General features: G+C 35.8%; 1 protein-coding gene across 1 annotated transcript in view; it reads right to left on the reverse strand.

Annotated features, from left to right (window-relative positions):
- Window positions 1-10,883, reverse strand: part of LOC133653264 (E3 ubiquitin-protein ligase TRIM39-like) — a 29,472-nt gene extending 18,589 nt beyond the window's left edge. Inside the window, exon 1 of the mRNA XM_062052351.1 lies at window positions 10,223-10,883. Coding sequence (XP_061908335.1) covers window positions 10,223-10,732 — 510 coding nt within the window. The 5' untranslated portion in view covers window positions 10,733-10,883. The remainder of the gene's footprint in view (window positions 1-10,222) is intronic.
- Window positions 10,884-15,000: the final 4,117 nt, after the last annotated feature.

Here is a 15,000-nt window from a genome sequence, read left to right on the forward strand (position 1 = left end):
GAGCCATATTGGACCAAAAATACAAAAACAAAAAATTAAAAGCCATATTACATACAGATAGTGTGTCATGAGATATAAATTGAATTAAGAGGACTCAAAGGAAACTAAATGAGCTCAAATATAGCTACAAATGAGGCATAGTGATGCAATATGTACATATAGCTAGCCTAAATAGCATGTTAGCATCGATTAGCTTGCAGTCATGCAGTGACCAAATATGTCTGATTAGCACAAGTCAATAACATCAACAAAACTCACCTTTGTGCATTCACGCACAAAGTTAAAAGTTTGGTGGACAAAATGAGACCGAAAAAGAAGTGGCATAAAACACGTCCTAGAAGGTCGGAGAAAGTTATACATGTATTGATTGATTGATTGAGACTTTTATTAGTAGGTTGCACAGTGAAGTACATATTCCGTACAATTGACCACTAAATGGTAACACCCGAATAAGTTTTTCAACTTGTTTAAGTCGGGGTAAACAAACTAAGGTGAGTTCAAGGACCACCAAAATTAGTAGGACAAAACGGCGCTCGCCAAATACTCGAATCAGTGAAGCATGTTTAATAGAGATGTCCGATAATATCGGCCGGCCGATTTATCGGCCGATAAATGCTTTAAAATGTAATATCGGAAATTATCGGTATCGTTTTTTTTATTATCGGTATCGGTTTTTTTATTTATTTTTATTTTTTATTAAATCAACATAAAAAACACAAGATACACTTACAATTAGTGCACCAACCCAAAAAACCTTCTGTTATTAATATTGTGGTTCCTACATTATATATCAATATATATAGATACAGTCTGCAAGGGATACAGTCCGTAAGCACACATGATTGTGCGTGCTGCTGCTCCACTAATAGTACTAACTTTTAACAGTTAATTTTACTCATTTTCATTAATTACTAGTTTCTATGTAACTGATTTTATATTGTTTTACTTTCTTTTTTATTCAAGAAAATGTTTTTAATTTATTTATCTTATTTTATTTTATTAATATAAAAAAAAAAGGACCTTATCTTCACCATACCTGTTTGTCCAAATTAGGCATAATAATGTGTTAATTCCACAACTGTATATATCAATATCGGTATCGGTTGATATCGGTATCGGTAATTAAAGAGTTGGACAATATCGGAATATCGGATATCGGCAAAAAGCCATTATCGGACATCCCTAATGTTTATTATAAACAGTGTGCTTTATAACAATTAGGGAGGTTTGTGTCATGTTTGTCATCCTACAGAAACCATATTAACACAAAAAATATATTTTTTTCCCCCTCATCTTTTTCCATTTTTCATACATTTTGGAAAAAGCTCCAGAGAGCCACTAAGGCGGCGCTAAAGAGCCGCATGCGGCTCTAGAGCCGCGGGTTGCCGACCCCTGTACTAGGAAATGCCCTGTGGCACATCCCAGGAAATGACGTAGCGCAGTCATTAGGCGGCAGATACAGAAAGCAGCAACAACGATGGACCGGAAAAAAACGCCTCAAGGCATGGCTTCATTTTACAAAAAAAATACGACGAGGAAACGGCTATCTGTAACCTGCAGCGCCAATTCCAGTGAGAGTGCTGGTGAGTAACTAACGTTAACTGTTGCCGGTTCATTTCCATACCTGCTCACTCGTAACCTTTAGGCTAAAATAACGTTACCTCGTATGTCAATCCAGGATTGCAGTAATGTTAGCTAGACTAACGTTACCTAAGCATAGTCAGTGGCTAACAGTAACGTCAACGTTAGCCTTTTTGTATGTGTCTGTAAACGTTAACGTTATCTTGTAGCCTACACCAGTGGTCCCCAACCACCGGTCCGTGGATTGATTAGTACCGGTCCGCACAAGAATTATTTTTTTTTTTTTTAATTAAATCAACATAAAAACACAAGATACACTTACAAAAGGGTTGTTTCTTTCTGTTATTAATATTCTGCTTCCTACATTATATATCAATATATATCAATACAGTCTGCAAGGGATACAGTCCGTAAGCACACATGATTGTATTTTTTATGACAAAAAAATAAATTAAAAATACCATACCATGGGTAACAACAGTCAATATTTATTTATTTTATTTTATTTTTTTAGGAGGGTAACAACAGTCAATATTTATTTATTTTATTTTATTTTTTTAGGAGGGTAACAACAGTCAATATTTATTTATTTTATTTTATTTTATTAGGAGGGTAACAACAGTCAATATTTATTTTTATTTTTTTTTAAATTTTTTGGAGGGTAACAACAGTCAATATTTATTTATCTAATTTAATTTTTTTAGGAGGGTAACAACAGTCAATATATATATATATATATATATATATATATATATATATATATATATATATATATATATATATATATATATATATATATATATATATATATATATATATATATATATTTTTTTTTTTTTTTCTTCTTATAAAATAAAAGTGAGCTTTTGTTAAACCAAATATTGTGTTTTTTTTCCCCATATACAACAACCTATCTGGATTCGATAAGAGAATCGATAAGGAATCGGTTCGATAAGAGGATTCGATAATGGGCTTGAACGCGATAATTTCTTATCAAACATCATCCCTAATCAATAGTATCAGTATCGCTATCGGATCGATTCCAGCTTGAAAAAAATCATATTGTGGGGCGGTACAGCTCGGTTGGTAGAGTGGCCGTGCCAGCAACTTGAGGGTTCCGGGTTCGATCCCCGCTTCTGCCAACCTAGTCGCTGCCGTTGTGTCCTTGGGCAAGACACTTCACCCACCTGCTCCAAGTGCCACCCACACTGCTTTAAAAATGTAACTTAGATATTGGGTGTCACAATGTAAAGCGCTTTAAGTCACTCGAGAAAAGCGCTATATAAATATAATTCACTATTATTATATAAATTGAATTAAATAAATATATTTTAAAAAAAAGTGTGGTGTGTGTGTGTTTGATGCTCATATCGTTACAGTGTTGATATTGTTTATAATAATAAGTTATTGGACACAGGTGCAAAAAGGTCAAGGATTTAAATGAATAATACCATTTAGTCTTTGTTTTTTGACTAATTTATTTATATTTTGTATCAGTGATTTTTTTTTTTTTTTTTATTGAGACAAATATTATTTATGTATTTAATATTTGTTTACTTCTTATGGTATATTATTTATGTATTATTTATTTGTTCACTGTTCTGTTACAGAGAGCGAGGTAATGGGATAAAACTGCTAAAAATCGTATTTTTATGGTTAATTTACTCTAAATTTCTACTGTAATTTTTCCATTTTTAAAAAAATAGTTGATAAAACTGTAGAATCGAAGACATTATCTGTAATTAAACGATCCACCTGTTATTTTAAGTAATATGCCAGTAATGACAAACTATGTATATTTCTATTTCTTTTACAGAAAAATACCAAATTAATTATACATAGCATTTTCTGTTTTCTTAAATTACTTTCAAATTCATGTAAAATTACAGTAATTATATTTCAATAAATATGTAGCTTGTTATATAAAAGTCTATGTCCATACTAACAATCTGTAGAATAAAGGTATTTTTCTGCAGAACTGTTTGCATCGTCACTTTATTAAAGGTGGTTGATCTAAATAATTTAGTAAAAACCTGTAAAATTAAGATATTTTTCCGCAAAACGTTTAATGAAAATTTCTGTAAATATAATTTTTTTGATCCTTATTTGGTTTACAATGTTTTACTTTAATTGTATGGTTTTCGTTTGGCAGCCGGAGCTGCCAGTAGATGACCGTTTTTTTTACAGAATTTTATTTTACAGTGTCGGAAAAGGGGTAGGATTCGTTACGCTCAGCTTCTCCCTACTCCTTTTCAGACGTGCTGTAATGAAGCAACTGGAATTGTGTGACGCATCGTATGCATGATCCAGATAAACTGGAACTGAACTGAACTTCATTTTGGTCAATCAAGGAGATGATACTGTTGTATTTATATGTTGACGATAAACTGTAATGATTGAACACAGGAGGCCTTTGGGGGCAAAAAGGCAAATGAGTTGAATCATATTTATTAGTATTTTTTGCTTTTGTTGTGTTATTTTGCATTATTGATATCATTTTGGACTTTATTGTGACTCTGTATTGGCTGCTTACATCAGAGCACTTTTAATTGGGATTTTATATTCAAGCTAATATCGTCCGATACGTTTTCATATTTTTTATTAATTTTTTTGCTGATATTGGACTAAAATCCTTATTGGCTCGGTACACCACGACCTGACAAGTGCAGAGCAGTTTGTTTTGTTTTCAAGTGAATGCACTTTTACTTCATTTGAAATAAGGAAACAACGCCGACGTATTTGTTTTCAAATGATTAAAAGTGCCCTTGAACCGACCTCTGTGTTGATTTGAAGACTTCAATCTTTATCTGGTTTGCACTACTTTGTTTTGTTTATAGACATTTGTGTCTGGTCTGTGTAGCTTCTGATCATTCTAATTCCAATTCTGAAACGCAAATCAAAAAACTAAATTAGGGCCGTTTTTCCAGTTTTATTATATATGGCAGATTTGAAAACAAACACAAAAGGGTTGATTTTCATTCAATAATTCAAATCAAAGGTGCCCTGCATTATTTATATTTTAGGGCTCTAATTACTAAATACTGCATATTTCAGTTTTACTATAAAAAACAAAGTTGTTTTTGACAGAAAAGCCATAAAACCTTGTTTTTTTTAAAAGTTGATATAGAGATTTACTGTAAGCGTTAAATAAAAAATAATAATACAAATTAGACTTATTTTTAACATTTTAATAACTGAGACTAGGGATGTCCGATAATGGCTTTTTGCCGATATTGTCCAACTCTTTAATTACCGATACCGATATCAACCGATGTATACAGTCGTGGAATTAACACATTATTATGCCTAATTTGGACAACCAGGTATGGTGAAGATAAGGTACTTTTTAAAAAAATTAGTAAAATAAGATAAATAAATTAAAAACATTTTCTTGAATAAAAAAGAAAGTACAACAATATAAAAAAAGTAATTAATGAAAATTAGTAAAATTAACTGTTAAAGGTTAGTACTATTAGTGGAGCAGCAGCACGCACAATCATGTGTGCTTACGGACTGTATCCCGTGCAGACTGTATTGATATATATTGATATATAATGTAGGAAGCAGAATATTAATAACAGAAAGAAACAACCCTTTTGTGTGAATGAGTTGGTGCACTAATTGTAAGTGTATCTTGTGTTTTTTATGTGGATTTAATTAAAAAAACAAAAAAAACAACAACAAAAAAAACCCCGATACCGATAAAAAAAAAACCAGATACCGATAATTTCCGATATTACATTTTAACGCATATATCGGCCGATATTATCGGACATCTCTAACTGAGACCCTTTATGGTCCCCGGGACCCCTAAAGGTAAAATAAATACAAAAAATCCATTAATTTTTTTATGGTTTGAAAATGAAAAATATCAAAATGGCCCCCACATGCTTTAATTTTTCCGTTTGCGGCCCTCAGTGGAAAAAGTTTGGACACCCCTGATCTACAAAGATGGACTTATGAATAGCTGATTATTATATTTGCTGAAATATGCTTTTTGTATCCAACCCATAATAGAATACAAATATTTGTAATAAGTAGGGATGTCCGATAATGGCTTTTTGCCGATATCCGATATTCCGATATTGTCCAACTCTTTAATTACCGATACCGATATCAACCGATACTGATATCAACCGATATATGCAGTCGTGGAATTAACACATTATTATGCCTAATTTGGACAACCAGGTATGGTGAAGATAAGGTCCTTTTTAAAAAAAAAAAAAAAAAAATAAGTTAACTAAATTAAAAACATTTTCTTGAATAAAAAAGAAAGTAAAACAATATAAAAACAGTTACATAGAAACTAGTAATGAATGAAAATGAGTAAAATTAACTGTTAAAGGTTAGTACTACTAGTGGAGCAGCAGCACGCACAATCATGTGTGCTTACGGACTGTATCCCTTGCAGACTGTATTGATATATATTGATATATAATGTAGGAAGCAGAATATTAATAACAGAAAGAAATGGGGGGAGGGAGTTTTTTTGGGTTGGTGCACTAATTGTAAGTGTATCTTGTGTTTTTTATGTTGATTTAGTAAAAAAAAACAAAAAAACAACAAAAAAAAACGATACAGATAATAAAAAAAACGATGCAGATAATTTCCGATATTACATTTTAACGCATTTATCGGCCGATATTATCGGACATCCCTAGTAACAAGTTCTTATTAATACAATATTATCGTATGTTTAACATATTATTACGTTGAGAACAGTATTAGTGTTTAGAATTCATTTACATTTTTAAATGCATTTTATAATATTGTTTTACTATTATTATTAACATACTGATTATATTATATATATTCTTTCACTCTCAAAATAATCTCACTCATCTCATCATATGAAATGTAACTTACTTCACCAATTATTATTTATCTATTTGTTTTTATTGTGATTACTTATGGAGTACATTGTGAATAAATTGAGAACAGGAAGTGAACAAAAAAGTTTAGCAACTGTTATGTAAAAGAAAAGGGGTAGGATTGAATATATAAATATAATATAAATTACTCTGTACACATATTATGTATATATTCGTATATATGTTAGATTTTTTATAGCGTCTATTTATACCTGCATTGTCCTTTCCATCATTGTAACTGAGCTACTGTGTGGAACAATTTCCCTTGTGGATCATTAAAGTTTGTCTAAGTCTAAGTCTAAGTCTAAATAAGCTCTGCTTCTTCCTACTCCTTTTCGAACATGTTGAAAAGAGAAACTGGAAATTGTGATGTGTCATGTTGTATGCTTGCATGTTCCAAATAAACTCAAACTCAACTCAACTCAACTGGAGGACAAGTGTAATTAAAGCTGCAAGCAGCGTTGGTCGGGTCCGCCTTTTGGCAGGTGCTAGTCCTAGGTGTCCCAATACTTTTGTCCAGTGGTAGTCCTGAGTGAGACCTACATAGAGGTGTTTGTTGCATGTCTCTACGATATTCGTACTGGGAGTTAGAGGAAGTTGTGTCTGTGTTTTTTTCCTAGCTGCTGCGGCACAGTGGTTCTTTTCTTTGAAGGCTCGTAAAATCAAAACCGTAGCACTTATTACAACGCTTTCGCCAACTTTTAATCAGAAGGGTTCAATCTCTCTCCTGTAACAGTTTGAAGCCAAAACGACAAACGCGCTCAGAGGAGATAACGTTTGATGTTTGGTGACCGCTTTTTTAAAAAAAATTGTTTTGAAGTGGGGATATCAAACTTCCTGTTGATTTTTGCTGAAGGATTTCAATCTATGAAATGTAGGTCTAAGTCAGACCTATGTAGAGGTTTTTGTTTCATGTCTCTAAAACGTTCCTACCGGAAGTTACAAGCAGTTTTGTCTGTGTTTTCCTCTGAGAAGCAGTTTTGTCTCTGTTTTATTCAAAAATTGCGCTAGAGCGCAATTTTAAGTTTCGGGGTTCGTTTTTTTTTTTTTTAGATCGCAATTTCCACCAGTCCCAATGTGTGTAAAAATTTTGGTGAGTTTTGAAGTATTTTAAAGGGGTCAAATTACAGCTCAAAGAGGCAAAAATGAGTGTTTTTAGTCATTTTTTGTGTTGAAGGGGAAATTGCCAACTTCCTGTTGGTTTTTGCCCGAGGATGTGAAATTATTAATTGTAGGTCTAAGTGAGACCTACATACAGGTTTTGTCTGTTTTTTCCAAAAATTATGTAGAGCACAATTTTGAGTTTTGGGGTTCGGTTTTTTTTTTGATCGCAGTTTCCACCAGTCCCGATGTGTGTGAGAAGTTTGGTGAGTTTTGAAGTATTTTAAGGGGGTCAAATTAGAGGTCAAAGACGTAAAAAGCAGTGTTTTTAGTACATTTTTGTATAAAATGGGAAATTGCCAACTTCCTGTTGATTTTCGCCCGAGAATGAGTTGTAGGTCTAAAGGAGACCTACATACAGGTTTTTGTTTCATGTCTCTACGACCTTCCTAGTGGGAGTTACAGGCAGTTTGTTTTTGTTTTTTTCCTAGGGGGCGCTAGAGTGCAATTGGGGTTTTTTTTTTTAACTAAAGTGTGCTGTCCCAGTTTTTCTATGTGTGTATAAAATTTGGTGAGTTTTGAAGCATGTTAAGGGGGGCAAAGTAGTGCGCAAAGCTGCGGAATAATAATCAACCTTACAATTTCAATAGGTTCCTTTGTACCTGTATAAAGGACTCCCTGTGGGAGTCCTTTATACAGGGTACATGCGAACCCTAATTAAAGCTGCAAGCAGCATTGGACGGGTCCGCCTTTTGGCAGGTGCTAGTCCTAGGTGTCCCAATACTTTTGTCCAGTGGTAGTCCTGAGTGAGACCTACATAGAGGTTTTTGTTTCGTGTCTCTACGATATTCGTACTGGGAGTTAGAGGAAGTTGTGTCTGAGTTCACATTGTCATTATAGGCTATTGTGTGTAGAATTTTGAGGACAAAGAAGGAGTAATTGCATTTTCGTTGTCATTTTTGGCACCGGAGCAACTTTAGTGCTGCGGGTCTTTGAAGGCTCGTAAAATCTAAACGATAGCACGTATCATGTTTGGTGACCGTTTGTAACAAAAATTTTGTTTTGAAGGAGGAATAGCAAACTTCCTGTTGATTTTCGCTGAAGGATGTCAATCTATGAAATGTAGGTCTAGGCCTACATAGGGGTATTTGTTTCATGTCTCTAAGACGTTCCTACTGGAAGTTATAAGCAGTTTTGTCTGAGTTTTCCTCTAAAAAGCAGTTTTTTCTCTGTTTTATTTAAAAATTGCTCTAGAGCACAATTTTGAGTTTCGGGGTTCGGTTATTTTTTGAGATCGCAATTTATGTGAGAAGTTTGGTGAGTTTTGAAGTATTTTAAGGGGGTCAAATTACAGCTCAAAGAGGCAAAAACGAGTTTTTTTAGTACAATTTTGTCTTGAAGGGGAAATTGCCAACTTCCTGTTGGTTTTTGCCCGAGGATGTAAAATTATGAAATGTAGGTCTAAGTCTGACCTACATAGAAGGGTTTTTGTTTCATGTCTCTACGACCTTCCTAGTGGGAGTTACAGGCAGTTTGTTTTTGTTTTTTTCCTAGGGGGCGCTAGAGCGCAATTTTTATTTTTGGGGTTTGGTTTTTTTATTTTGTTGAAATTTTCGCAGGTCCTGATTCGTGTGTCAAATTTGGTGAGTTTTGGAGCATGTTAAGTGGGTCAAATTGCTGCTCGAAGAGGCGGCCGGTATAATAAAAATAATAATAAACATTACAAATTCAATAGGTTCCTTTGTAACCAGTACAAAGGACTCCCTGGGGGAGTCCTTTGTACAGGGTACAGGGCGGACCCTAATAATAATAAACCTTACAAAAACAATAGGTTCCTTTGTAAACAGTACAAAGGACTCCCTGGGGGAGTCCTTTGTACAGGGTACAGGGCGGACCCTAATAATAAACCTTACAAAAACAATAGGTTCCTTTGTAACCAGTACAAAGGACTCCCTGGGGGAGTCCTTTGTACTGGTTACAGGGCGGACCCTAATAATAAACCTTACAAAAACAATAGGTTCCTTTGTAACCAGTACAAAGGACTCCCTGGGGGAGTCCTTTGTACAGGGTACAGGGCGGACCCTAATAATAATAAACATTACAATTTCAATAGGGTCCTTTCGTCCCATTGCAAAAGGACTCCCTGTGGGATTCCTTTTGAAAAGGTCCTGTGCGGACCCTAATAAAACCTTACAATAACAATAGGTTCCTTTGTAACCAGTACAAAGGACTCCTTTGTACAGGGTACAGGGCGGACCCTAATAATGACAATATCAAAAACCAGTATGTAGGTCTCATTTAGACCTACAATTCATAATTTCACATCCTCGGGCAAAAACCAACAGGAAGTTGGCAATTTCCCATTTTAGACAAACATTTACTAAAAACACTCCTTTTTACGTCCTTGACCTCTAATTTGACCCCCTTAAAATACTTCAAAACTCACCAAACTTCTTACACACATCGGGACTGGTGGAATTTAAGATCTAAAAACAAAACCGAACCCCAAAACTCACAATTGTGCTCTACATAATTTTTTGAAAAAAACCGAGAAAAAACTGCTCCTCAGAGGAAAACTCAGACAAAACTGCTTGTAACTTCCGGTAGGAACGTCTTAGAGACATGAAACAAATAATGACCAGGTGGTGCAGGACGAGAAGGTCTACCTTGGTGCGGACCTCCAGGGCGAGCCTCATCTCCTCCTCGGCAACCCCGTAGGTGAGAACGTCGTGGCCGTGGTGCCGACCCTCCATGAAGCACTTGGAGCACAGCAGGGTCATGTCCTTGGAGCAGAAGTACTCCAGCGGACGTCCGTGGAGGTCACAGCAGGTCAGCTCCCACTTGCCCTGAGCCTCCTTCCCCTTCCCGTCTTCGGACTCCGGCTCGCGCGACTCCTCCGTGGCCTTCTGGCTGGACTGAGGGCTCGGACCGGACGAGGCCGCCAGGTAACCCTCCACGATGCCGGACAGTTTGAAGTTCCTCTGCAGGGCCTGGACGCCGGCGAACTCCCTGCGGCACTCGGGGCAGCGCGGCGCCGCCTCGCCCGTGGACCGGGAGATGCAGGCCTGGCAGTAGTTGTGGCCGCAGGGCAGCACCACGGGGTCGGCGTAGATCTGCAGGCAGATGGCGCAGCTCAGCTCGTAGGCCAACTGCTCCTCCGGCTGGGTGAAGCTCATGATGCTTCGTCTTTTTTCCCGAGCTCTTCTCTGTTCAAAAAGCGGACGGTGGCTGGCGGGAGGCTCCGCTCAGAGTCCTGGCGAGGCTGCAGGTGGCAAGAGAAGTGAGCCAGTCGCTCGGCACTCGTGCTCGCCAGGAAGAACCACATTCCTTTCCGGGAGGCCGTTTGCTGAGCTACAGGAAATCCAGCACAACATGAGGGTTGTTGATGGTGAAAATAGTTACGCTCAGTTTCCATGCACTGATACAACCACAACTCTGCACACAAGTCAGGACAAAACTTTGGACTACACAACTTTTCCTGTGTTTCGTCTACAAACCCCGTTTCCATATGAGTTGGGAAATGGTGTTAGATGTAAATATAAACGGAATACAATGATTTTCAAGCCATATTCAGTTGAATATGCTACAAAGACAACATATTTGATGTTCAAACTCATAAACATTTTTTTTTTTTGGCAAATAATAATTAACTTTATAATTTGATGGCAGCAACACGTGCCAAAGAAGTTGGGAAAGGTGGCAATAAATACTGATAAAGTTGAGGAATGCTCATCCAACACTTATTTGGAACATCCCACGGGTGTGCAGGCAAATTGGGAACAGGTGGGTGCCATGATTGGGTATAAAAGTAGATTCCGTGAAATGCTCGGTCGTTCACAAACAAGGACGGGCCGAGGGTCACCACTTTGTCGACAAACGCCCGAGCAAATTGTTGAACGGTTTAAGAACAACCTTTTTCGAGCAGCTATCGCGAGGAATTTTCGGGATTTCACCATCTGCGCTCCGTAATATCATCAAAGGGTTCAGAGAATGTGGAGAAATCACTGCACGTAAGCAGCTTCGATCCCTCAGGCTGTACCGCATCAACAAGCCACATCAGTGTGTAAAGGATATCACCACATGGGCTCAGGAACACTTCAGAAACCCACTGTCGGTAACTACAGTCGGTCGCTACATCTGTAAGTGCAAGTTAAAACTCTCCCACGCAAGGCGAAAACCATTTATCAACAACACCCAGAAACGCCGTCGGCTTCGCTGGGCCCGAGCTCATCTAAGATGGACTGATACAAAGTGGGAAAGTGTTCTGCGGTCTGACGAGTCCACATTTCAAATTTTTTTTTGGAAACTGTGGACGTCGTGTCCTCCGGACCAAAGAGGAAAAGAACCATCCGGATTGTTGTAGGCGCAAAGTGTAAAAGGCAGCATGTGTGATGGTATGGGGGTGTATTAGTGGCCAAGACATGGGTAACTTACACATCTGTGAAGGCACCATTAATGCTTTTGGAGCAACATATGTTGCCATCCAAGCAACGTTACCATGGACGCCCCTGCTTATTTCAGCAAGACGATGCCAAGCCACGTGTTACATCAACGTGGCTTCATAGTAAAAGAGTGCGGGTACTAGACTGGCCTGCCTGTAGTCCAGACATTGAAAATGTGTGGCACCTAAAATAGCAGAAGGGAGACCCCCGGACTGTTGAACAACTTAAGCTGTACATCAAGCAAGAATGGGAAAGAATTCCACTTCAAAAATGTGTCTCCTCACTTCCCAAACCTTTACTGAGTGTTGTTAAAAGGAAAGGCCATGTAACACAGTGGTGAACATGCCCTTTCCCAACTACTTTGGCACGTGTTGCAGCCATGAAATTCTAAGTTCATTATTATTTGCAAAGAAAAAAAAAAGTTTATGAGTTTGAACATGAAATATGTTGTCTTTGTAGCATATTCAACTGAATATGGCTTGAAAAGGATTTGCAAATCATTGTATTCCGTTTATATTTACATCTAACACCATTTCCCAACTCATATGGAAACGGGGTTTGTACATTCCCAGAAGTCATTTCACCCAATCAAACCCCCATCAAAGAATACCGTATTTTTCAGACTATAAGTGGCAGTTTTTTTTCATAGTTGGGCCGGGGGTGCGACTTATACTCAGGAGCGACTTATGTGTGAAATGATGAACACATTAGCGTAAAATATCAAATAATATTATTGATGTCATTCACGTAAGAGACTAGACGTATAAGATTTCATGGGATTTAGCGATTAGGAGTGACAGATTGTTTGGTAAACGTATAGCATGTTCTATATGTTATAGTTATTTGAATGACTCTTACCATAATATGTTACGTTAACATACCAGTTGGTTATTTATGCCTCATATAATGTACACTTATTCAGCCTGTTGTTCATTATTCTTTAGACCAGGGGTCACCAACCTTTTTGAAAGCAAGAGCTACTTCTTGGGTAGTGATTAATGCGAAGGGCTACCAGTTTGATACACACTTCAATAAATTGCCAGAAATAGCCAATTTGCTCAATTTACCTTAAACTCTATGTTATTATTAATAATTAATGATATTTACACTTAATTGAACGGTTTAAAAGAGGAGAAAAAACGGAAAAAATGACAATTAAATTTTGAAACATAGTTTATCTTCAATTTCTTTAAAATTCAAAATTCAACCGAAAAAAAGAAGAGAAAAACTAGCTCGTTCGAATCTTTTTGTAAAAATTAAAAAAATAATTTATGGAACATCATTCGTAATTTTTCCTGATTAAGATTAATTTTAGAATTTTGATGACATGTTTTAAATAGGTTAAAATCCAATCTGCACTTTGTTAGAATATATAACAAATTGGACCAAGCTATATTTCTAACAAAGACAAATCATTATTTCTTCTAGATTTTCCAGAACAAAAATTTTAAAAGAAATTCAAAAGACTTTGAAATACGATTTAAATTTGATTCTATGGATTTTCTAGATTTGCCAGAATAATTTTTTTGAAATTTAATCATAACAAGTTTGAAGAAATATTCCACAAATATTCTTTGTCGAAAAAACAGAAGCTAAAATGAAAAATTAAATTAAAATGTATTTATTATTCTTTACAATAAAAAAAATTAATTTACTTGAACATTGATTTAAATTGTCAGGAAAGAAGAGGAAGGAATTTAAAAGGTAAAAAGGTATATGTGTTTAAAAATCCTAAAATCATTTTTAAGGTTGTATTTTTTCTCTAAAATTGTCTGTCTGAAAGTTATAAGAAGCAAAGTTAAAAAATTTATGAATTTATTTAAACAAGTGAAGACCAAGTCTTTAAAATATTTTCTTGGATTTTCAAATTCTATTTGAGTTTTGTCTCTCTTAGAATTAAAAATGTCGGGCAAAGTGAGACCAGCTTGCTAGTAAATAAATACAATTTAAAAAATAGAGGCAGCTCACTGGTAAGTGCTGCTATTTGAGCTATTTTTAGAACAGGCCAGCGGGCTACTCATCTGGTCCTTACGGGCTACCTGGTGCCCGCGGGCACCGCGTTGCTGACCCCTGATCTAGAGATTTTAAATTGCCTTTTAAATGTCTATTCTTGCTGTTGGCTTTTATCAAATAAATGTCCCCAAAAATGCGACTTATACTCCAGTGCGACTTATATATGTTTTTTTCCTTCTTTATTATGCATTTTCGGCCGGTGCGACTTATACTCCGAAAAATACGGTATTTTTTTTGTTCTATTTTTAAATTCTTGCTGCTTATTGTACAATCTACTTTGTTAAGAATTTTTTAAAGAGATTTCTCTGATCCTTATAGTTAGGGATGTCCGATAATGGCTTTTTGCCGATATCCGATATTCCGATATTGTCCAACTCTTTAATTACCGATACCGATATCAACCGATACCGATATCAACCGATATATGCAGTCGTGGAATTAACACATTATTATGCCTAATTTGGACAACCAGGTATGGTGAAGATAAGGTACTTTTTTAAAAAAAATTATAAAATAAGATAACTAAATTAAAAACATTCTCTTGAATAAAAAAGGAAGTAAAACAATATAAAAACAGTTACATAGAAACTAGTAATTAATGAAAATGAGTAAAATGAACTGTTAAAGGTTAGTACTATTAGTGGAGCAGCAGCACGCACAATCATGTGTGCTTACGGACTGTATCCCTTGCATACTGTATTGATATATATTGATATATAATGTAGGAACCAGAATATTGATAACAGAAAGACATTTTTTGGGTTGGTGCACTAATTGTAAGTGTATCTTTTGTTTTTTATGTTGATTTAATAAAAAAAAAACAAAAAAAAACACAAAAAAAACGATACAGATAATAAAAAAAACGATACTGATAATTTCCGATATTACATTTTAACGCATTTGATCAGACATCCCTACTTATAGTCACTTTTTCTGTAATAAAAACGACTGGCAACACATCTAACATCTATTTCTGGTGTTATTGGAGA

The sequence above is a fragment of the Entelurus aequoreus genome, linkage group LG07, assembly GCF_033978785.1.
Source record: "Entelurus aequoreus isolate RoL-2023_Sb linkage group LG07, RoL_Eaeq_v1.1, whole genome shotgun sequence".
NCBI lineage: Eukaryota > Metazoa > Chordata > Actinopteri > Syngnathiformes > Syngnathidae > Entelurus > Entelurus aequoreus.